Raw genomic sequence first — 22470 nt, 5'->3', positions numbered from 1 at the left:
TTTTGCATCCTAGGCATAAGACAATTTTGGCCACCAAGCCAGGTATCAAGGTAGAATGAACAAAGGACTGTCATCTGCTCTGTCCCCTGATTGATATAAGAGCCATACCACCAACAAGGTGATTCTTTGCCCATTGCCAAGGGTGTGTGTGTGTCTCTGTGTGTGTGCATGTGTGCATATGTATGTGTGTGTGTATAGTGGGAGGTTGTGTGTTTTTATTTTAAACTTTTACCATGGAAATAATGAAGCATTTACAAAAGAGAAATAGGATGCTATGATAGGTTTCATGTACCTGTGACCCAGCTTCAACCATGTTCTCTTGTGTGTCTAACCCTTGAACCCCCAACCCTTGCTATAGAGGTCTCCTGTTTCCTTCTGTAAATAATTTGCTATGTATGCCCTTTGAAGAGAATAAGACTACACCGGGCGTGGTGGCGCACGCCTTAAATCCCAGCACTTGGGAGGCAGAGGCAGGTGGATTTCTGAGTTCAAGGCCAGCCTGGTCTACAAAATGAGTTCCAGGACAGCTGGGGCTACACAGAGAAACCCTGTCTCAAAAAACAAAACAAAACAAAACAAAACAAAACAAAACAAAAAGAATAAGGCCTCGTAAAGTGTAAGCTAACATACATGCCATAAATACATTTGTCCAAACGCACAGAACACATACCACCCAGACATACCACCCAGAGTGCCAGATCTGTCAGCCACCGACTATGTGTCACCACAGCACGGCCAGATGTGGCAAATGTGTCACTCTGATATCGGACATAGATAGGTGGGCACCCCGGGAGCATGGGTCGGGGTGGGTGGCAGGTGGGAGAGATTGGGAAGTCTGTACTTTCAATTTTGCTGTAACCCTGAAACGACTCGAGGATTTGTCCTTAAAAACCGAAAAGCTCACCATACTGTCAGGAAACTTAAAAATGAGCAACACTTTCATGATCTATGATTAGAACGCCTGTCTTCCTCACTAAGCTGGGAGTGTCTCCAGAGTTTTCTGCATTGCTCTTGGCTGTATCCCTGGACCTAGCAGTGTCTGAGAACCAGTAAGTCCACAACAGTCCAGGCTAGGGAGGTGAATGAATGAATGAATGAATGAGCGGGTGAGGAGCTGAGAGCCCACTCTGCTCTCCTTGACTGCTGGCCTGTCATCACTTGGCTCGACCGCTGCTCCCAGGTCCCCAGACTCTCCCATTCTGAGATGAGCAGGACCAGTCCCCTCTTCTGCCCACCTGCATCTTAAACTCTCAGCGAGTGGCTAATCCTCTCCCGTGGCTGCAGCCAGCTCCCCCTGTGAGGCTAATTCCACCTTCCCATTTAATCATCATACTTAGCACACTCAATGAGGGTTTTTCATCTCCGAGCCCCACGCAGGCATTAGCTGATTACTGTAATCTGTTTGACTCCCAAGGCATCCGCCAGGAAGGCAGGGAAAAGGACCCGGAGCCTCCTTTCCCTTTTGGAAGCTCAGTTTCCTCTCCTATAAACTTGGGGTGTGATGGCTAATGGGCATACGGGGTGGTGGGGTTAAAGTCCCACTGAATCTGAAAAGGGCCGGGCATTGTTTCCTAGCAACCAACAAGCCCACACCTGGGTTAGAATCCAGCTTTCACCACTTCAGATTTTCTGAGCCTTGATTTATCTATAAAACGAAGACAGTGCCTACTTCTGACATTGCTAAAAGGATGGGTGGACACTCCCACCACATTCTCATGATGCACACACTCCATGCAGGGCTCCAGAGAAGCCCAGTGGCCGTTCTTAGGGCATAAATGAAGGTGCAAGAGGCTGAGGTGTGTGGCAAGCAGAAGTTCCTTCTTTCCACCTTTGTTCTCTCCCCAGTGTTGGAAAGGAGGAGAGACATCCATTGCCTCCCTCCCGATAGTCTCGGCAGCTAGCCCTGCCTTCCTGTCCCCGGTGCACCAGTAAGGACAGATATTAGGTACAAGAGGACACTTAGTCTAGATGGGGAGGTATTGATTTCTGTTTGTTTTTTTGAATAGGATCTTATGTAGCCCAGGCTGGCTTCAAACTCACTACTTAGCCAAGGCTATCCTTGATCTGGTGACACTTCTGCCTTCACTCTCCAGGCATTACAGGTGCGTGACAGCATTTCAGGTTTATGCGGTGCTGAGGATAGACCCTGGGGCTTTGTATGTGCTATGCAAGCGCTGCACCCCCAGGCCACCATTGATGGAGGACATTTGGGAGCTTTTTCTTACATCCAAGGAAGAGACCATGGGTCACACCCACATTTCACAAATGATGAAACTGACCCTCACGCAGAGAAACACAACACCTATAAAGCCCGAAGCCGGGGCTGTCCCCATGCTGGTTTGCATGTCTCTGTCAGGGAGGAGAGGGGAACCCCTGCCTCAGCTGACCCTCTAATGCTCCGGGGAGTTTGCAGTTGCTGCTTCCTCTCTCTGGGCCTGGGGTGAGCTGGGGCGCAGGGCACCTGTTTCTAGTTCCCCAGAAGTTTAATTGGGGTGGTTATCATCATCTTCTGTGGTTGTAGACTGCAGATCTGAGGAGATCTGCGCTTACTGTGTCCACAAGGCATCAGTATGAGGTGAGAGGAGAGGGTAGGAGGGGTAGGAGCCCTCCCCTAGACACTTCGTGGGCCTCAGTGAGAGTACTGTCCTACCCACCAGGGCTCTTGGCTGGTACGGAGTCCACAGCCAGAGTATGGGCTGTAGGGATTATCTGGAACATTCACAGGGCACTCCCAGGAGCCAAGCTCTTCTTTGGTTGATGGAAGAGAGTAAATAACTGGGTCATCAACCCATTTTCCAGATGAGCAACCGAGGCACACAGAGGTTAATTAACCTTAATTGTTATGGTTTCAGTTTAAAGCCAGACTTATCTGTCCTCTCTTCTACCCAGTATAACCAGAGGAGGAGTTGAGGCTCAGATAAAGGCAGCAACTTGCCCAGCGTCACACAGCTGAGCCACCTCAGTTCCTAAGCCTTAGGTGATTTTCAGTTCATATTTAGAGACAGGGCTAGGGACACAGGCCCAGTGAGTCTGGAATCAGGCAACCTGGTGGTTTGGGAAGAGAGTGAGGGACAGGTGGCACTGGGGACACCAGCAGGGTGTGGTTTTGGTCCACATTTCTGTGGGGTTCTTGCCCGCTCTCCACCCAGCCTGGAGGGGGGTGCTGTGCTGAGATCCGCCTCTAGGTGGTGCTCTGCACTGCAGATCTGGACTCCCCTGGGGACTGGGAGCCTTTGTGCCCTGGGTAACCCTCATCAGGTGGCAGTATCTTCTAAGTTTCCCGGATGCCTCTGGACAGCAGCTTCCCCGCTTTCTTCCAAAGCTACTTGGCTTTGTCAGAAAAAGGGCTGGCGGGATCTGGGGAGATTCCTTAGGGTGATTTGGGATCACATGTTACTTCTTGGTTGGTCCTTGGCCATGGCCAGCTTATACAATTAAGTTTTTTTTTTCCCCCCAGAGTTGGGGATTGAGCCCAGAGCCTAACAGCAAGCTGCAACCTCGACCCTTTTTGTTGTTTTGAGGTGAGACTTGCTAAGGTGCCTGGGGTTACTTGATGGTCTTCTTGCCCCAGACTCTTGAGTGGCTGAGATTACAAGCCTGTAGCCCCAGGCTCTTGGTCCGCAGCCCTTTCCTCGCCTGCAGAGTGCGGGTGTTTTATTTCTAGAACATTAGGAGAGTTTGATGGGATGTCCTTGTCCAAGGCAGGTACCTCCAGCCAGGAGTGGTCAGGACGATCCCCATGGACAGTGGCGGGCTCTTATGGCATGTCTGCCTGGATGCTGGCTCTTCCTGTCTATGTTTCCTCATAATGGTGGTCCATGTGTCCTCACTCATCCATCACGCCCAGCCTCTCCTGCTCATCCTCATGGACCTCACACTGGCTCACAGAGGAGAGTTGGTGAGGGATGACTATGAGCCTCACTACCTAGCCTCAGACTCCTACCAACCACTTCCCAGTACCTGTAGTACATTTCCTCATGCCCCATAGTGCCTGAGATGCACCTGCCCGTGGTGCTTAGCCTCCTGGGGGCTGGTTGGGAGACATGCCGGAGCAGCTGTGGCCAGGTAAGTGGGGGACAGAAGAGGTGTGTGCACCCAACATTCTAAGTAAACCAGCTGGGAGCCTGTGAATGCCTTCCCTCGACCTCCGCCATCCCTCGCTTGCTTCTGTGTGTCTATAGGTTTATGGCTCCAAAATGAAGACACCCTAGGTCTTTATCCTTGGGAGCTGTCCCGTGACCACTGGACCCCCATGGGAGTAAAAAGCTAACATCTGGGGCTACAGAAGCCTCCACTTCATTTATCTTACCTACAGTCCAGTTAATAGCCACTGGGCCTCAATGATCTCATCAGCGAAATGGGGACAGTACTATAAGCCACAGCATCATAGAGCTGTGGAGAGCTTGAGTGAGCTTGTTGATGCAACCCTCTTAAACTTCTTTGAGAAGATTCTGAGAGTATGAGATGATTTGAGACCTCCCTAAGCAGGAAAGACACCGCCCCCCCCAACCTTCCACTCCATGATTCTTGATGATGAGGAGGCTTGGGTGAGTGTGTGACCTGCTTAGGGTCCTTCAGACAGATTGTGGCAGAGTCAGACTGAATTCTGTTCTCTGAGCCACATCTAGAGCTCCGTAGCACGCTTCCTGTTCTTTACAACCTGGCTAAAATGGAAGTGGCTCTTCTCTCAGGTGGTGTGATGCAGTATGGCCCAGAGGAGGCCCAGATGTCTGCTCCAGGGTGTACTTTTTTGTTTCTGTTTTTGTTTGTGTTTTTGTGTTTTGTGTTTGCTGCACTGGGGGTTCAAACCCAGACCTTTCCATGCTCAATGATAAAGATTTATCTTTCTTTATCTTTATCAGCTCTTTTAAATTTTACTTTGAGACGACATCTTGATAAATTATCAAGGCTAGCCTTGAACTCATTGGCAGCCCAAGCTAACTTTTGGATCGTGATCCTCCTGCCTCAGCTTCTTAAATAGCTGGGATTACAGGTGTGTGCTACTATACTCAGCCCGCTCTTCTTTTATAAAGGGCAATTGGTTTCTGTGTGTAGTTAGCGGGAGACTCTGAGCCTACAAGAGCAGGCCTTGCCCAGTGTCCCTCAGTCCCCATGGGCTCTGCCTTCTCCCTGACCTGTTGTTCATTCTTTGGCCAGCTCCATACCTGAGACCAGGAAAGCCATATGGGACCTGGCAGATCGATGTTTTATCCTAGCTGTCCTCTACTAGAACACATGCAGATGTAACGAGGGGACAGGTTCACTGTGTGACAATAGAGACAAAGCTACAAAACAAAAGCAAGTTCTAGAATGATGTGTATAGTATGACTGTATGTATTAGCAGCCATTCCTTAACATTTCAGCACATGCTCATGTGTATGTGTGTGTGAGTATGAGTGTGTAAGTGTGTGTGTGTGTGTGTGTGTATGAGTATGTGAGTGTGTGTTATATGAGTGTGTGAGTATATGAGTATGTATGTATAAGTGTGGGTGAGTGCATATGAGTGTGTATGTGAGTGTGTATGAGTGTGTATAAGTGTGTGAGTGTATATGAGTGCGAATGTGTGTATGAGTATGCAAGTATATGTGTATGAGTGCATATGAGTGTGTGTATGAGTGCGAGTGTATGAGAGTGTATTTGAGTGTGTGAGTATATATGAGTGTGTGTGAGTGTATATGAGTGTGTGTATGAGTGTATAAGTGTGTATGAGTGCATATGAGTGTGTGTAATTGTGTGTGTGAGTGTATATGAGTGTGTGTGAGTGTATATGAGTGTGTGTGAGTGTATATGAGTAGGTGTGAGTATATAAGTGTGTGTATGTAAGTGTGTGTATGAGTGTGTGTATATGAGTTTGTGTGAGTGTATATGAGTAGGTGTGAGTATTTGAGTGTGTGTATGTAAGTGTGTGTATGAGTGTGTGTGAGTGTATATGATTATGCATGAGTGTGTGAGTGTGTGTGAGTGTTTAAGCACGATCCTGCTCCCCTTTTGCTGGTTACTTAGCGATCCTTTGAATTACTATTCCATCAGGGAGGGCCAGAGAAAAAGAGAGTCCTTGAGTTGCTGGTGCGATCATGCAGTCACCTCCTTACCGACCTCTTAGACAATGCAGGGACTTTAAAACACCCCAAGTCTTGCAAGCTCTTCCTGACTCCCGTCCTATGATCATGTGACCTTAAATTCTTGATGTTAAACATTCGTTTTCCTGTCTTTTACATCCAGGATCATTGTGTTTACCAGAATTTCTGTCTGCGCACTGCTCCCATTTCCTTCCCGAACATTCAGGCTTCCATCTGGGACCACTTTCCTTCTGCCTGGAGCGTCCCCGTTATGTTTATTTTCAAATCTGAGCTATTCATATGGTCCAGAAGTCAAAAGGACAGACGTGCACCATGATCAATGCCTCCCTCCCATGCCTGCTCCCAGCTAAACACTGAACATTTCCATATGCATATAGAAGATTCTTTAGAAAGGAACACACTCATCTGAGAACAGTGGTTTGGGTGTGTGGTCTGACAGGTTGGTGTGGGAATATTTTCCTGTCTCCTGAGTGTAAAGAGACAAGGAGCCAGGCCCAGGTCTGGCAGTTCAGAGACCTGGTCTTTTCTGATCCACAGCATATCCCATTCTGTCCACAGTACACAGACCTCTCTGTGTCATACCCCTGGGGACAGGAAGGTGCAAAGTTCCCCAGTCCCAAGACAGCTGGCAGCCATGGCTACAGTTTTAGGAACACTTGCTATGTATGCTGAATACCACTTTATAGCCCCAGCTCCCTCCACCCTCACATTAGCTTGGCTGCCATACGCCATTTTACAGAATGGCAGACTGAGACAAAAGAGTTAAGTGGAGAAGGAGCCAGAGCCATGATGGTCCACTGTGGCATGGTCGAAAATCACCAAGGAAACACGTCTCTGTGTCCATGAGGGAATTTCCAGGTGAGGTTAATTGAGGTAGGAGGTCCACTGTAATCGTGAACAGCACCATTTCATGAGCTGGGGTCCTGGGCAGACCAAAACGGAGAGCGAGCTTAGCATGAGCACTAACCTGTCTGCTTCCTGACTGCGGACGCACCATGGCCCTCTGCCTCCATGTTCCCACCTCCATGACTTCCTCACTCTGGAGGACTGTATCTTCAAGCCACCACAAGGATGAAAGAAGTACTAATATCCCCTCTCCCGTAACTCCAAGCTATGCAGTTGTCAGCTCCGTTTTATAGACGAAGGCACCCAAGGGTTAGGCTGTGTATTCAAAGTCAGAATCAGGGGCCAGCACAAGAACTCACATCCACGGCTCTGAGGGTCCGAATCCATCCTTCTCACCCCCAGGGGCTTTCCCACGGTGGGGGGGCACTTTCAGGAGTGTGGGGAAGGCAGCTCAGGATGGTTGGATATGAAGTTCTGCTCCTATGGCAACCCCTCCATCCCACCTTCAGGAGTGTCTGAGGCTAATAGGGGGGTGGGGTATCTACCCATAGGGGAAGAGCCTGAAGTCAGACAGACTCAGTGCTGTATAACCCAGACTGTGACTCATTAGCTCAGTAGCCTTGGGCAAGCTGCCTTTCTATCCTCCAGCTGCCTCAGTTTCTCCACCTGTCAGTATCTTTATGTGGTAAGGACTGAGCAAATCCATGCACAGCATTGGGAGCTGCTCTCAATCCTAGCAACATTACTGTTATTTGCTGTGTGGCTTAATATAGAACCTGTCCCTCTCTGGGCCTCCGGTTCTTCACCTGTGAGTACATCCCAGGGTTTGGGGTGGAGTTCATGGCCTTGAGTAGGGTCTTTCATTTGGATGCCCTGTCAGTAATTGGCTGGCCTTCTCCATCCACCCTAGTCTTCCATAGAACAGCCTTCCCCTATTGCACGGAGGTGGGTGTGGCCCCGGGCTGGCAGAATTAGTTCCGTTGTCATCTGTGATGATACCTCAGAGTGAGTCTGGCCTGTGTTCTTGGTGTTGATGTCTCTCCCAGTATGGGATGCTGGGCTGGGCACAGACAGACGAGGTATCCTCTAGGGTAGAGGGATGGGAATAAGGGTTCCAGCTACTCCTGGCAGAGGCGTGGGTCTGGGTTTCAAGGCCCTCTGAGAAGACTCCTGTGTGAGGCAGCCAAGATGGAGCTGGGGGCCCCAGATCCACTTCCTTCCTATGAGTGCCCGGGGGCACTTGGTGCCAATCCTAGCCACCAAGCGCCATTCCATGCCCATGAATAATTCATGGCCTCGTGTGCCAATCCGTGCCAGCTTTAATTAGCTTCTAACTTTTTGTCATTCATTTCCCTATGAACACCTTATAAATAAATGATGGGCCCGGGCCCGGGAAACAGGAGCGGGGAGGAATATGGGGGAAAGAGCCCAACTCTGAGGCCACGTAGGGGATGGGGAGCCTCCGGGGCTGGGCCCAGGGAAGCCCACACCTCAGGGGCCTCCCGGAGGGGGGCAGTGAGCTGCAGCTGGGTGCCCCGCCCTCTGTGGCACCCTCCCAAACCTGCTTCTTTGAGAGCTGAGTTGCTACAGCTGCGCCCGGCTCTGTGGGCCCACAAAGCTAGTACAGGCACACACGTGTCAGTTTTATGGTGGCAGGGGCCCTCCGGGAGAGGGACGCAGTCTAGGGACCCAACAGGAAGTAGCAAATGGGGCCTTGCCAGCGGAAGGATGACAGTGAGGTGGGCGTCAGTGTCTGTGGTGAGGGGGCAAAGGCAGTAGCGACAGAGGAGGGTTGGCTGCGGGTGCTCACAATAATGGCGGCGGCCCCAAGCCGAGGAGAGGCTGTTGCGCGTCGTATTTATGGAGTGCTCTCGTGTAGACTTTTGCTTTTTACCTGAATGACAGTCTAGGGTGGTGGTCAGAGGGACTCGGGGCTCCTGTGCCTGTTTACTGAGGCTCAGGAAAGATGGCTAAATCCCAGGCCCACTGTGGTAGCCAGCAGGAGTTGCCTCCTCTAGTTTGTCCCTCTCCTCCAGAGACAGCTGTGTAGTGGGAAAGGTCTTTGAAGGCCACCATGCCAAGGTCCAGCCTATCCAGACCCAATGAACTAGACGTTTGCAACAACAGATCTCGGCCCTCCTTTTTTCATTTCCTCCTTTCTTCACTTCCTCCTTCCAGTGTTTCTTATCCTGCTGCCCCCTCCCTTCTTCTCCACCCTCCCTTTCCTTCCCTCTCCTCAATCTCACTGCATCCCTCTTTTCTTCCAGCCCCGCCCCTAGCTCCACCCCTGCAGTCTCATTTCCTCCTCCTCCCTTCCAGCCACGCCCCCAGCTCCACCTCTCCAGTCTCATTTCCTCCTCCCCCTCCCGCCCTCCCCACTTTGGTCCCATTCCCACTCATTTCTCTCTGCCTTCCCACACCTACTTCCCTTCCTTAGGTCATGCTGTCATGCCTAAGGAAGAAGTGTGAGCGAGCCAACTGAGCTCTTGGTGTGTCCAAGAGGCAAACACACCTCAACAGGCCAGGGATGGAGCTCCGTGGTAGTTCATGGAGGTAGGATGTAGGGGCCTTATTTTTTATCTCTGATAAGAAGAAAACATGTCTAGTTGGGATATGTCCCTTTCTCCAGGAAGCCAGCCAGAGCCACCCGGAACTGGGCACATTTCATCTTCCCTTCTCCAGCCCAGAGTCTGGCTGGAAGCTGCTGCTGGTAGGAGAGATAGCTACAGGATGTTTGGGCAAGATGTCCGTGTGTGAGGCAGCTGGCCACAAACCTTTTGCCTTTGCTTTTCTCCACCTGAGTTTTGAAAACAAAGTGACCAGGTCACTGGGGCCACATTTGTCATAATCACTAGAAGATATTTTAATCACACTGAGTAGGGTACTTGTGCTTAGTACCTCTCCCCAGCTCCCACAAACACCTGGTGCTGCTTCTGGTTTCGTCATCTACGGAACTTCGAGATGCTGCCGTACTCCAGGGCGAACAGCTGTCCTGTTTCCCCCCAGGGACAGCCCACATGCTCACCTCCAGGCTTCACATACAATGTTCCTGCCATCTCTGCAGGCTGTACTCAATCCATAATCCTCCTGCTTCAGCATCCCAAGTGCTAGGATTGTAGGTGTCACCACATCTAGCTAGACTCAGCTTTTCTCTTTTACCTCTGGCTGGAGGTTTATAGCGCTTCTTACTACCATCGAGCTCAGGGGCACCTCCTTAACCCTTTGAATCCCCAGATCGTCCATTGTGGGACAGATGCTTTGAGTCTGTTACACACTCGAAACTGCAGGCTGACCACGCCCTGACTTTCCTGGCATAGGGTGAGCATATGAGGGCTGCTTGGGCAATCAAGGTAGGTGCTGAAGAGGCCCTATGAGCAGAAGCAAGGTGCCAAACTTCTGAGAAGGCGGTGGTTTCCTGGAGCTCTGTCATGTTTCATTCCCATGTAAATTGGCCCAAGACAGAATGGGAAGTCACAGTTGAAAAGGATGCCACAAAGGGCTTGGGGTATAGCTCAGTGACAGAGCACCCACCGAGCACATGCAGGGTCTTAGGTTCAATCCCCAGTACCACAAATAGGTTGGCAACTAACCAGAAAGCTTTAGTGGTGGAGACCTGGAGAATACGTTCATTTTATGAAGAACATGAGGTCTTTGAGGTCCATTGTCCCACCACAAAGCATCCAACTGAACAGACATTGGAGCCCAGGTCCCCTGACTCCTGACTTATCTAAAGCTGAGACGCCAGGATACCCAAGAGCACTGTCTCAGTTTAGCTGCCCAGTGGCCTGCCTGGCTCAACTCTGTCAGGTCACTGACCCTTGTGCCCTCTGTAGCACATTGTGAGGGGGTGGGTATGGGGTTCTCCTGCTCTCTTCTTCATAGAGGCTGCCTCTTGAAAGCCCCCTCAGAAGCCAGCACCCGTCATTGTTGACCACGCCCCCCTTCCTCCACTTGAGCTTGAGGACACCTCTGTCAATGGCCTCTGGCAGCCTTGAGATATGAGTGAGTGTGCATACATTGGTGTGCACATGCATGCGGTTTTTCTCAGACACTTGAGCATCTCCAGTCACTGAGGTACCTTTGCTCCCCCCTCCCCCTGAGGATTTGGAGAGTCAGGGGTTTGGATTTGCCAGCCATGCAGCACATAGCATAAAGGAAACCCCAAAATACAGAGGCTTGTCTGCATTGTCCTTGGATGTTAGTGTTAATAAAACTTTATTTACAAAAATAAGGTGACGGGACAGATTGGGCTGGTTAGCAGCCATTTGATCCTTGTCCAGGAGCACATGGCTTTACAGCATTTGACAGTTATTGTTATTCATGATGATGAGGGTTTGTGCACATGTACCCTGGTACCTGCGGATGTCAGAGGAGGGCATTGGGTCTCCTGGAACTGGATGTCGCAGGATGGCATCCAGTGTCGGATGTGGGTGGTGGATGCTGGGAACAGAACACTGGCTGGTCATCTGAAAGAGGAGCAGCCCGGGGAAACATTATCAGTGAAGCAGTTCTGTCCCTGTTGCCCAGCCCAGGGTCCCTTTTCCCAGCTAGATCAGATCCTGCCTTCCCACCCCCACCCCTGTCCCCAGGGATCTGTTTGAAGTATTATTACTCTTAGGATAAAGACTAACCCCTGCCTGGGGATGCAGCTCAGCTGCAGATCACATGCCTAGCATGTCCAAGGGCTCGATCTGCAGCACCTCAGAATGAGACCTCAGATGAAGGCTAGCATGCCCACCAAACACCCTCTACCCTCACCATGTGTGGTCCCTCACTGACCTTTATATATACATCAGCTCTTTCTCACCACAGAAACTAGCACACGCTGTCTCTCCTATCTAACCTTCCTTCTGCCTTTTACCTTGCCATGTTTGTCCGGCTCTCTTCTCTTTCCCAGGTGCCATTGACTGACTCTTCTTTGCCTCACCTCTGTGTTCCTGCAACCCTGCAGGCTTATCTAGCAAGCACCCAGGGCTGCTTCCTGGGACTTTCTCCTTGAGTCTTTGAGAGAGTCATGGAGGTGTCGCGATTCTGGCTATATTGTTACTTGTTTATATGCTTCCCTGAACTGGTTCCTCTTTAGAGGGTTTCCCTGAGGCGGAGAGCCATACTCAGACTATTTCAGGAGCCAACACATGGTAGCCAATAGGAATGAACGAACAAATGAACGAACGAATGAATGTTAAAAGACTGGAGCTCTAGATTCACAGTTACTCTGGTACAATTCCTGTCTCCATCCCTGGCAAGTCACCGACCTCCCTGAAGCAGCCTCTCTGCCAGAAAACCTGGGTTAACCTCAGGACCCAGCAGAAAGCTGTGCTGAAGGTGAAATGAGTTGAGGCCTAGACCCTGGCTCCAGGCAAGCAGTGTCAATAAGCTGGCCAGTAGTGGGACCAGTCCATTTAGCTAGGGAAGTAAAGTCGCCCGGTGTTCCTTGTTAATCTCGTTGTCCAACAGCTCGAAGGCTGTCTGCTAGGCTGGCAAGAAGGTGGAGGAATCTTCCTTCAGTTGCTACCGAGGGATATCCCATGGGTCTAGGTACCGAGGGATCTCCAGGGTGTCTTTGACTCAGGGCCACTAGTTTCTAGTATCAGAGGCAGCCTGGGTTGCAGAGTCGGAGGGGCACAGGTGGGCCCACAGACTTGAGGCAGGTGAAGGCGAAGAATGGCAGCGGTGGCCAGTAGCGACCGGAGGAACCTTTCAGCGACTCCGGGAGCAGAAAGGGGGCGCTTAAAGCCAACAGATGGCGCGGCCTCACCTAGGCGGTGCGCCTTCCTGCTTCCCGAGAGCGTTGCAGCCTCAGGCCTCGGCTCGGAGCAAGCGGGAGGCTGCGGTTGGATCCCGGACCTTTGCGAGATCACGAACACGCAGGAACAGCTCGGGCACGCTCCCAAGGCTCGTTTTTTTCCCCCCTGTCTCCCTCCTGCCCCTTGAGGGATTCCACTGGCTGCCATAGCAGCCAATGTCATGGCATCCGCGGCCAGTGCAGGCACCTTCCCATCTGGGCTCCCTGCTGGGGTCAGGGTCACTATCGGACTGGCGACGGGGAACGGGGTCCGGGGCTCTGGGTGAGACGCGCGGGCGCGGGCGGGCGGAGCTCGGGCGCTGCGAGGGGAGCGCGGCGCGTCAGGAGGCGGGGACTGGCGCGGGGCCGCGCGGGGCGGAGGAGCGAGGGAAAGTTGATCGCGGACTTGAGCGGCGGCTGCGGCTCGAAGCAAGACACGATGCATGGCCCGGGAACACGTCCCACAGCAGCCGAGCGCTGAGCTGCGCAGCAAAGAGCGGGCCCCGGGGATGGAGCACACTAGTCCTGAGTCCCCGTGTGCTCCGTGTAGGGCAAGCCTCTTCTGATCTCGCGGCGCGTCTGAAGTTGCAGCCAGCGAGCAGTGAGCAGGGATCGGGCGGCCGGAGTGGATCCCAGAGAGACCTTCGCGCCGGCAGCGAGAAGCGGCGGTGGCCAAGACTGGAGCAGGTGGCCCGTGGGGGCAGAGCCGGTGGCGAGCAGATCCCGAGGCGCGGCGCAACGCTGCTCCACCTGCGCACACGGTACCGAGAGTCCCTCGCCGCCTTTCTCTCCCCATCCCCTTGCCTTCTCCCAAGCCTAGCGCCCGCTGCGTGCCGCCAAAGTTAGAGCCCTGGGGCCGCGACCTCAGCCGGCAAAGCCACTTGTTCCCGGAACGCGGCGAGCGCCCGGGTCTCCCCTCTATCCCGCGTCCCGTTCCAGCCCGCGGCTGGACGCGCGGCAACTTTGATTCCCGGGAACTCCAGTTCCCTATGTGTTGGCCTTGGTGAGACGCGCACCACCCGGAGCCCCGTTTCGGGACCGCGACATTCGCGGGCTTCGCTCTTCGTGCAGCTCAGAGGGTCTGGGTCTAGCTAGGTTGAGAGAGGTGTTGGGAACCATCCTGTCCCTTTTGAGCTCAAGGGCCCTTTTTGGAGAGGGGAGGTGGGGTGTGGCACCTCCACCGCAGGGGTGGGCAGCGGCGCTGGAAGAACTGAAGTCACGTAGTTCTCATCCCTGCTCACCTTCCTAGGCCCACGGGAGACCCCAGGGGACTTCTGGCCACCTTTCCAGTAGTGGTAGCTCTGGGTAGAAGCGTCCCTAGCAGCGATGGGAGCCGCATGCCTCTCGAGCTTCGCTTTCCGCGCCCCGGGGCTGGCCGGCCTTGGGTAATGTCTACTCATCTCCACAGCCAGCCCTGGGAACACTGCCCCTGTTGTCCTCGCAGGTCAGGCTGGGTTTCGTGCAGATCCCGCGCATTCTAGGGTGGTGGCGAGGCATCCGCCCGGCATTCATTCCTTCTTGCCCAGAGCGAGAACAGAGAACCAGTACCTCCGCGAGAGGCAAGTGGAGATCCTGTGCCCTTGGCCACTGCGACCCTGGGCCGCCTCCCGCCCCCCACCTCTCCGGCCCTGGCGTGGTCACACCTTGGTTAGAAATTAGCCTTGCAGGAGTAGTAACACGCCCACGCGTCCCAGAAAGCGGACACGCCCATTCTGCACACTTGGTCCTCTCATCCAGAACAGACCTTGGCCCTTATCCGCCCCCCGCCATGCAGCCCCTTAGCAAACGCCTGCTGCCCCAATCTGGGTTTTTTGAAATAACCTGAAGGGACAAGAGGATTATTTGCGGGGACTGCACGAGCCAGATTCTTGCCCGGAGAAGAATCACGCTGGGAGTGGGGGTGGGCTTGTGGCACACGGTTGGGGCCAGGTGCGAGGTGGTGATGAGTCAGCCCACGGTGGCAGAAGCTGCTGGGAGAAACGAACGCTTGGCTCCTGGTGCAGGGGTAGGCGCAATGCGGCCAGCACCTATGGGGGTGGTAGGACCAGATGTCACTGCCAAGGAGGGGTGGGCAAGGGACACCTTGGCCGTGGGAATAGAAGAGGCCTGCCTGTCACACAGAGAGATAGAGCACGCGGTGTCTGCAAAGGCACTACTAAGCCACTAGTGTGAACAGAGCTTTTACCCAGGTGCTGGAGGCAAGCATTTGAGGGTGGTACCCTGGCCCTGGCTGCACCCCCATAGTCACGTCTGTCTCTGCCTTCCCCAGCTCTGTCAATTGGGCCCGTCACAGCTGCTCAATAGATGGCCTGCAGGGAGGTTATGGCCACAGAGAGTTGGGGTTCTCTCTCTGTTAGCACCCCTTCCCCACAAGCCACCTTGCCTGTCATGCCATCAGATGCGCTTCATTTCTTCCAATTCACTATTACAAAGGCTACTTTGCCAAAGTGTATGTAGATTCAAAACGCCTCACCTAGGAGGTGAAGGCCTAGGAGAATCTTGGAACCCAAGGGTGGCCTGTGGTGTAGAACCTGTACTGGGGGTGGGGGGACCCTGTTCGAAATGCAGATCCTCTGCACCCCAGCCCAACCTCCAACAGATCAAGGCCTTGTATCCTCTAAGATTCTCCAGCACTTGGCAGGCTGCTAAGTTTGTGCTGTGGTACACAGAACCTTCCAGGACATTGGAATAAAATGTGGATGAAGCTCTGCCCTGGATACCGATGTTAGGGTTGGGCAGCCCCTGGGGCTGTACCTTTGGATGTCACAAGAGTGTCTGCATTTGGCCAGCTTTGAACAGATATAGAGGGCAGTCTGTCTTTCTGTGCAGCGTAATATATTGCTCTGTTTGCTGCGGCCAGGAGGAGGTGGGCAGTTTTCTGGAAACTGGATGCACAGGCCCCACCTCCAAGATTCTGGGATGGGTGGGCGCTGTCCTTAGGCAAAAGAACCTGGGCGACCGTCTCCAATCTCAGCTGGCCCACTGGAGATGCTTCTCAGTGAGTGGCCACAGAGAAGGGGCTGCTTAAGAGCCCACTGTGGGACGCATAGGGAGGGAAGGATGCAGACGAGGCTCTGCCTCCAGCAGCCTTTGACCTACCACTTCTACCGCCCTAGGAGAGGTCTCTAGCACTAAGCTGGGAGGCTGGGGGTGAGCATGGCAGCCTGTGCTTTCGAGCCTGTGCCCCCAAAGCTGGCTGAAGCTGAGGTCAAAGGCCTGGCCGGGGCAATGGTGTCACAGGTCTTTGCCAGGATGAGTGCAACTCTGCCATTTGGTAGGGTGGCTTGGTGGTCACCAACTGGCAGAGTCATAGGTCTTATAGGGCAGGATGATTCCCGGTGATGCTGGTGCTGATGCTGGTGTTGGTGGTTCCCATTCCATCTCAAATCCAGCTGATTCCAGCCAGTCTAGCGTAATGGTCTCACAATATTCTTGGGCTGTTGGGTTGAAGAGACCCCATGTTCTCCCATATAAAGGCAGTTTTATAAATGAACTCAGCTGCCTTTGAACTGGTTTATTTCTTATTCAGTTATAGGGGCTTGAAGCACTTTTTTTTTAAAACCCTTGCAATCTGGTTCCTCTTGGTGCTAGGTCCTATTTGTCCTTTAGTAGCTGAGCAAGGTCAAGGTGGACCTCCCCAAGGGATGGGATAATTCAGGATGGGAGTATTTGGCCCCTGGTGGATGAGGCCATGCTTCCACAGGTCAGGTGGGTGATTCTGACGCTGCAGGTGCCTCCTAGTCCGGAAGTCTTCCTGGCTTGGTGTGGAGCTATGAGTGGGGGCTAGGCTGCCTCTCCAGGCCTCCTCTTCCTCCTCCTCCCTCCCTCCCTCCCTCCCCCCTCCCTCCCTCCCTCCCTCCCTCCCTCCCCCCTCCCTCCCTCCCTGTCCTCCATCCCCCACTTCTCTCTTTTCTGTTTCTTCATCCCTCCCTTTTCTCTTGCCATCTTTCCCACTGGTCTGCATGACTCTGACATCTTGCTCTGTGACAGCCCATGCCTTGTCTTTCCTCTGTGGCCCCTGCCCCCTGGTATGCCCCTCCATCCTCCCCACCCCCAGTGCCTTCCATGGCTACTGCTCAGGTGCTGAACGGCCAGTGGTATGATTTGCATTCACTGTGTGCTGGCTTCACTGATGTCCTTCAGTTGTCTCTCACCTTTAGTGTTTGCTGGGCCCCCAGCTGGGTTTGGCTGTTCATGGTAGTAGCTCTTTTGGGGATGGGTGGCTAGTGCTCCCCAACTGCTGACCAGATTGCACACTTTAAAGGTCTAGGATGTAGAGTAGCATGGGGGACAGGGCTTGGTGTTACAAATGGCTGCAAGCCCAGTTCTTGGGAGGCTGAGGCAGGAAGATTACAAGTTTGAGGCCAGAGTGGGCTACATGCATAGAAAGTTCCCTTTTCGAGCAAACAAAGCCAGGGGGCTGGCGGGATGGCTCAGAAGATAAAGGTGATTGCTGCCAAGTGTGCTGGAACCCACAAGGAAGAAGGAGAGACACCCCCCCACACACACACACTCATGAAAGTTGCTGCCTGAGTGCCCAAGTGTGAACACACATGCACACTAAATAAATGTAAAAACATTTAAAAATACACTTAAAAAACAAATAAAGCAAGGACAAATATGAGACAATAGGGAGAGGTGGGGTCTGAAGAGCACAGGGATCATCAAAAAAGAGCAGCTAGCTGAAGATGTAGCCCAGTTGGTAGAGTGCTTGCCCAGGGAGCAGGAGACTTGGTTTGATCCCCAGCGGTTTGATCCCCAGCAGTTGGCTGTGTGGTGCACACCTGTAAGCCCAGCCCTCAGGAGGTAAAGGCAGGACAATCAGGAGTTCAAGGTTATCATCCTCCACTATGTAGGAGTTTGAGGTCAGCTGGGCTACATGATACTTTGTCTCAAAAAAAAAAAAAAAAAGGAGAAAAAAGGAGCCGCCAGGCAAGAGGCAACTATATAATGAAGTCAGAATAACGGCTTACCATGACCCCAGGTGAACCTTAGGAACTGGAAATTTCTAGAACTTGGTCAGAAAGTCTGCAGCAGTGATGAATTTTGTGTGTGTGTGTGTGTGTGTGTGTGTGCATGCACACACAAAAAAGACAATTCAGAAAATGTGAGAATGTTTATGGACCATCTTCATTTGGATTTGCTATGGCAGCAGCTTTATGGAGTTGCACAGGAAGGAAAATGCACACACTTCTGCCCTAATACCCACACCCAACTCTCCCCATCTTCCCCCCCACCCCCGCCCCTGGTGTCAGTAAGAGACTGTCGTATTTAAGAAGTAGCCACTGGGAGCCGGCTTCTAGGCTTTCACTATGGAATCTGATCTGGCTCAGCCTTGTGGAGTGAGTGGAGTGGGCACTGTGGCTCCTTGTCATTTTCTCCCTTTGCTCCTGGGCTTACTGTTGCTCACTTAGTAAGAGGCATGTGGCCTTGGGTGGTACTGCTCAGCTCAAGACTGGCATTCATATTTGTGTGTATTTTGAACCCTGCTCAAGTGTGGGCTGGGATGGCGATGATGATAATAACGTACAGCCTGCATGAGTTTTAGGGACTAAGCAGAAACAGTATTGTGCCCCCTGGGTTCTGAAGGGCCTGCTCAGGCCTTGGTTTTCTCATCTGTAGAATGGGAATAATCTCCAGCTTCCTGTAGACTTGCTGTGAGAATCAACAAGGTGCAAACTATGAGAAGCCTGGCCTCTGATGTACATGGGAAAATCAGGTTTTTTAAGCCTTGGCCTTTTTAAGACTTGACTTTGGGTGAGAGGTGAGCTGACCCCTTGACTTCTACAGCTTGATGACCTGAGGGGTTCATGAATTGAGTTGTGCCTCTCTCTCTGTGTGTGTGTGTGTGTGTGTGTGTGTGTGTGTGATCCTAGGTTTTTCACTTTTTTTCACTTACACTTTTTTTTTTGTTGTTTTTTGTTTTGGTTTTTTGAGACAGAGTTTCTCTGTGTAGCCCTGGCTGTCCTGGAACTCACTCTGTAGACCAGGCTGGCCTCCAACTCAGAAATCTGCCTGCCTCTGCCTCCTGAGTGCTGGAATTAAAGGCGTGCACCACCACCGCCCAGCGGACTTACACTCCTAAAGTTAGATCCTGTAGTTTCACAAGAACATCTAGACCTTTGGCCATCTGATTAGGACTGGTAACATTGTGTCTGTGTGTATAGCTAAAGAGAACGGGTAGAAGCTGAGAGTTGTCTCTGACTGCAGTCCCCAGACCGCTGCTCTGAAACTATGTAGCCCAGGCTGGCCTTGAGCATCTAATCCTCCCATCACCACCTTTTATTGTTTGTTTGTTTTGTTTTGTTTTTTTTTGGATTTTGTTGTTGTTGTTGTTGTTCGAGACAGGGTTTCTCTGTATAGCCTTGGCTGTCCTGGAACTCACTTTGTAGACCAGGCTGGCATCGAACTCAGAAATCTGCCTGCCTCTGCCTCCTAAGTGCTGGAATTAAAGGCGTGCACCACCACGCCCAGCTCTCCATCTCCGCCTTTTTTTACTGCTGGAGTTACAGTGGTCCTGCCATGCCCTGCTTCACTGAACAGCTCTTTCAGGGCAGAATCTCTGCTTGGAGTTAAGCCTATCTGAAAGAATGCTGGCATCTTTCATGGGTGGTCTATGAACTACCCGGATGGACGTCTAATGTGTACAGGGTCCCTCCCACCCCTCCCAGCCTGCTCTGTCCCCTTCTGAAAGTCCCAAACCCTGCGACTTCACCCTGGGTCTGCAGCTCCCTATTAAATGGGACTGAGTCTGCAGCTCTCAGCTTCCCACAATGCCTGCGACCTCCCGACCACTTTTTGTGGCCTGGACTGAAGAGCAGAGGCATCCTGGGCACCTGCCTGTCCTGCCATTTTAGAGATGGGAGACTGAGGCCTGAGGTCAAGCAGTCAGATTAAACAAGGCATTTACATGAAGCTGGCCTTAGCCAGTGACCAACTGAGGGCCGAGCCGGCTTCTCTCACACTAGTGGGTCATTCATCACAGCCCCCCAGAGCTTCTCACACAGCATTTTGGGAGCCTGGGGCTATCTCAATACTCCCGTTCTGGCTGCTACTCCTCCTGCTCCCTGGCTGCTGGGGCTGGCTATTAACTCTACTTCCTCCCTGCTTAAAGGCCATCTTCCATTTGGAGAGGAACTGAGATGCCATTTGTGACAAGGACCTGCGCACGCACCACCTTGATTGTCTGTTTCTCAAAGAACCCTGTGATTTGGGAGCTAATGAAAGATAGAGAGAGAGAAGAGGGTAGAGGAAGGCAGGGGAGGGGAGCAGAGAGAGGAAACAAAGGGGACAGCGGGGACCCTGCCTGGCTCTACCTGTATCGCCAGGGATGTGGACTTTGCCTGTTAGAAGGCCCTGTCCTTCTCTGAGCACAGCCCAAGTCTAATGGTGTCTTTTAAATTATCTATGTTTTTTGTTCTTTGCCTGCAGAGAGAGAGGTGGTATCCATCCAGCCCCAGGCTTGCCTAGGTCTTCATCTGGCACCCCCAGGGTGCCCCGACTCTGGGAAGTTGGTACCTCCCCTCTTTACGGTGGCCAGGAGAATTCTGAGACCATTTTCAGGGAGTCAGTAGTGCAAGACTCTGAGACCCCTTTCTTTGCCCTGCTGTGGGCTCTGGGCTGTGTCTTAGTAAAAGGTGCAGTTGAGGGGTGGGGAAGCTGTACCTAGAAGGCCAGGGGGGAGCTTCCAGGCTGTCCTCTGGAGTTCTGTAGGCCTCCATCCCCATGGTTGGGAGGTATCCACGTAGCTCTACCTCATTCCAAGCACGTACCAGCTCAATATCACTTAACTGAACACCCACAGAATCCTTTGCCTGACAGAAAAATAGCCCAGGACACACTCAGGTAGCACTGTCCACTAACCACTCTGATGGCAAAATTAAAAAGAAGGCGGGTAGGGATGTGCCTCAGTGGATAGAATGTGGTGTTCTACCCTCAGAGCCATATCATCCAGGCTTGGTGGCTCATACCTGCAGTCTCAGCACTGGGGGAGGGAGGCAGGAAGATCCCAAGTTCAAGAACAACTTCAGCTTCCAAAAAAAGGGGGGGTGGGAAAGAAAGAAAGAAAAAAAAAACCTGGCATTTTTGCTAGTGAATTTTATGACTACACAACCCTGGATGTTACCGGTTCAACATATAATCACCATGTCAACCTTGTGATAATCTCTTGTCATGGGACGACTGTGAATGGCGTCAACAGCACATCTCAGGATGGGAACTTGAGTGCTGGCTTTCTAGTGGCATCCTGTCCCCAGTAACTCTTAAGCACGCCAAGAAAGCAGCACTTCTCTGTGGCCTCTGGTCTTTAGTTCCTGCCTTGACTTACCTTCAGCTGTAAGACGGAATAGACCTCTCCTTCCCAAGTTGCTTTTGATCATGGCGTTTGTCACAGCAGTAGAGAGCAAGCTGAGTTCTCCAAGAAGGGTATTGGGTGGCTTGGAAGCTGAGCAGTTGGGGGAAGCATGGAGCATTGGGGGCTGGGGGGAACCTGTTCTCTCAGGCAGAGGTCTGTTATGTCATGGTTTAAGTGCTGAGGTGTCTTGGGGGGGCACTTAGCAGAACATAGGGCCCTTTCCCTCTTTTTCTCCTGGACTTGGGGTGGAATAGGTCTTGGGGTTCTAGAGAAGCCATTGCATGCAGATGCACAAGGCCAGGTAAATGGCAGCTCTCCCTGCCTGCGGCTTCTTGTATGTTCAGCACTGGCCTAAGGGGGCAGCCTTCAGGGGCACACAGGATCTAGGATGCTGGACAGGTGTAGGGCATCTCTACGAGCTCACCTTGCTGAAAAGTAGTGTTACTGCTGCCGTCTGCCTCTGTTGCTAAGCAGATGGCAGAGCATCTCTGAGGCTGTTGGGACCCTTACATTCTTCCAGAGGATAAAAAAACAAAAACAAAACCTAACTTTTAAAAAAATAATAAAACTTCCCGATTGTGAGTGCTACCAAGTAGTTAAAAAGTATTTTAAACACCACAAGGTCATTTATTCATTTGGCACATGCTTAATGAACCCAGGCTGGGTGGCACGTGCAGTTCTAGCCCCCGTGAGATTCTGTGGTTCCTACTCTAGGGGAACAAATATCATAGGCCTATGAGTGGCCAGTTTGTGACCTGTGACATGGACTTCTAGGGTGTCTGAGCTGGTGCTAATGAGAAGAAACATTTATTAGGCACTAACTGTGTGCCAGGTCCAAAACTTAGCCTCAGTTGCACCTTATAACAACCCTAGGGCATAAGACCTACAGAACTATCATCTATTTTCCACAGATGAGAGAGGGGATGCACAGAGAGGTTGTGCACTTTGTCCAGAGTCACACAGCTAGCAGGTACAGAGGCAGACTTGAGCCAAGGCTCTGAAACTCCTTACTCATGACCATTATTGAAAGAAGAGTGAAGTCCCTGTCTAAGCAGGTAGAAGTAGATAAGAACAGAGAGAAGACCCATACTGGGGCCACAGAGGGCTGCAGCTGGTGTCTGGACTACCCACTTTCCTGTCATCAAGCTGAGGTGGGATATTTAGACATCTCCAGTATCTGCAGAGGATTTAAGAGAGCTAAGAGGGGGAGTGGCCCAGATAGCCTTAGGGATGAGCCAGGTGGCCATCTCAGCATCTCAGTATCTCAGAGGTCACAGACAGGGTCACCTCCTCGTGGCACCTCGGAGCTATCTGTATGTTGAGGGTCTGAGCAGGAGCTGCTGGGATTCAGTATCCACCCTGGCCTCTGTGTGGCAGGCTGGCCCACAGCTCCCTCAGTACTCATG

At 52.1% G+C, this 22470-nt stretch overlaps 1 protein-coding gene, 1 long non-coding RNA gene and 1 other non-coding gene across 8 annotated transcripts in view; 1 reads left to right on the top strand and 2 right to left on the bottom strand.

Moving 5' to 3' along the window:
* LOC115487528 lies at positions 1-145 on the bottom strand. Its single transcript, XR_003949095.1, has one exon. It is a non-coding gene; the product is annotated as a small nucleolar RNA SNORA48 (small nucleolar RNA).
* Positions 146-3851: 3706 nt separating this feature from the next.
* The window catches only part of Cdh23 (cadherin 23 (otocadherin)), a 393766-nt gene continuing 375147 nt past the window's right edge, over positions 3852-22470 (top strand). For 3 of the 6 annotated variants that reach the window (NR_045556.1, NM_001252635.1, NM_023370.3), the window contains exons 1-2: positions 3875-4065; positions 13262-13472. Coding sequence is in view for 1 of the 6 variants with exons in the window: in XM_017313930.1 (XP_017169419.1) it covers positions 4044-4065 (22 nt within the window). In the remaining 5 variants the exon portion in view is untranslated. Of the gene's footprint in view, positions 4066-13261; positions 13473-22470 lie in introns of those variants that run through there. The other 3 variants (XM_017313928.2, XM_017313930.1, XM_030245069.1) reach the window with 3 other exon arrangements.
* On the bottom strand, positions 11123-13208 carry Gm51803 (predicted gene, 51803). Its single transcript, NR_165484.1, has 2 exons — positions 11788-13208; positions 11123-11392 (listed from the first exon to the last, which is right to left on the bottom strand). It is a non-coding gene; the product is annotated as a predicted gene, 51803 (long non-coding RNA).

This window comes from Mus musculus, chromosome 10 (genome assembly GCF_000001635.26).
Source record: "Mus musculus strain C57BL/6J chromosome 10, GRCm38.p6 C57BL/6J".
NCBI classification, from domain to species: domain Eukaryota; kingdom Metazoa; phylum Chordata; class Mammalia; order Rodentia; family Muridae; genus Mus; species Mus musculus.
This window is presented reverse-complemented; position numbering and strand designations above follow the sequence as displayed.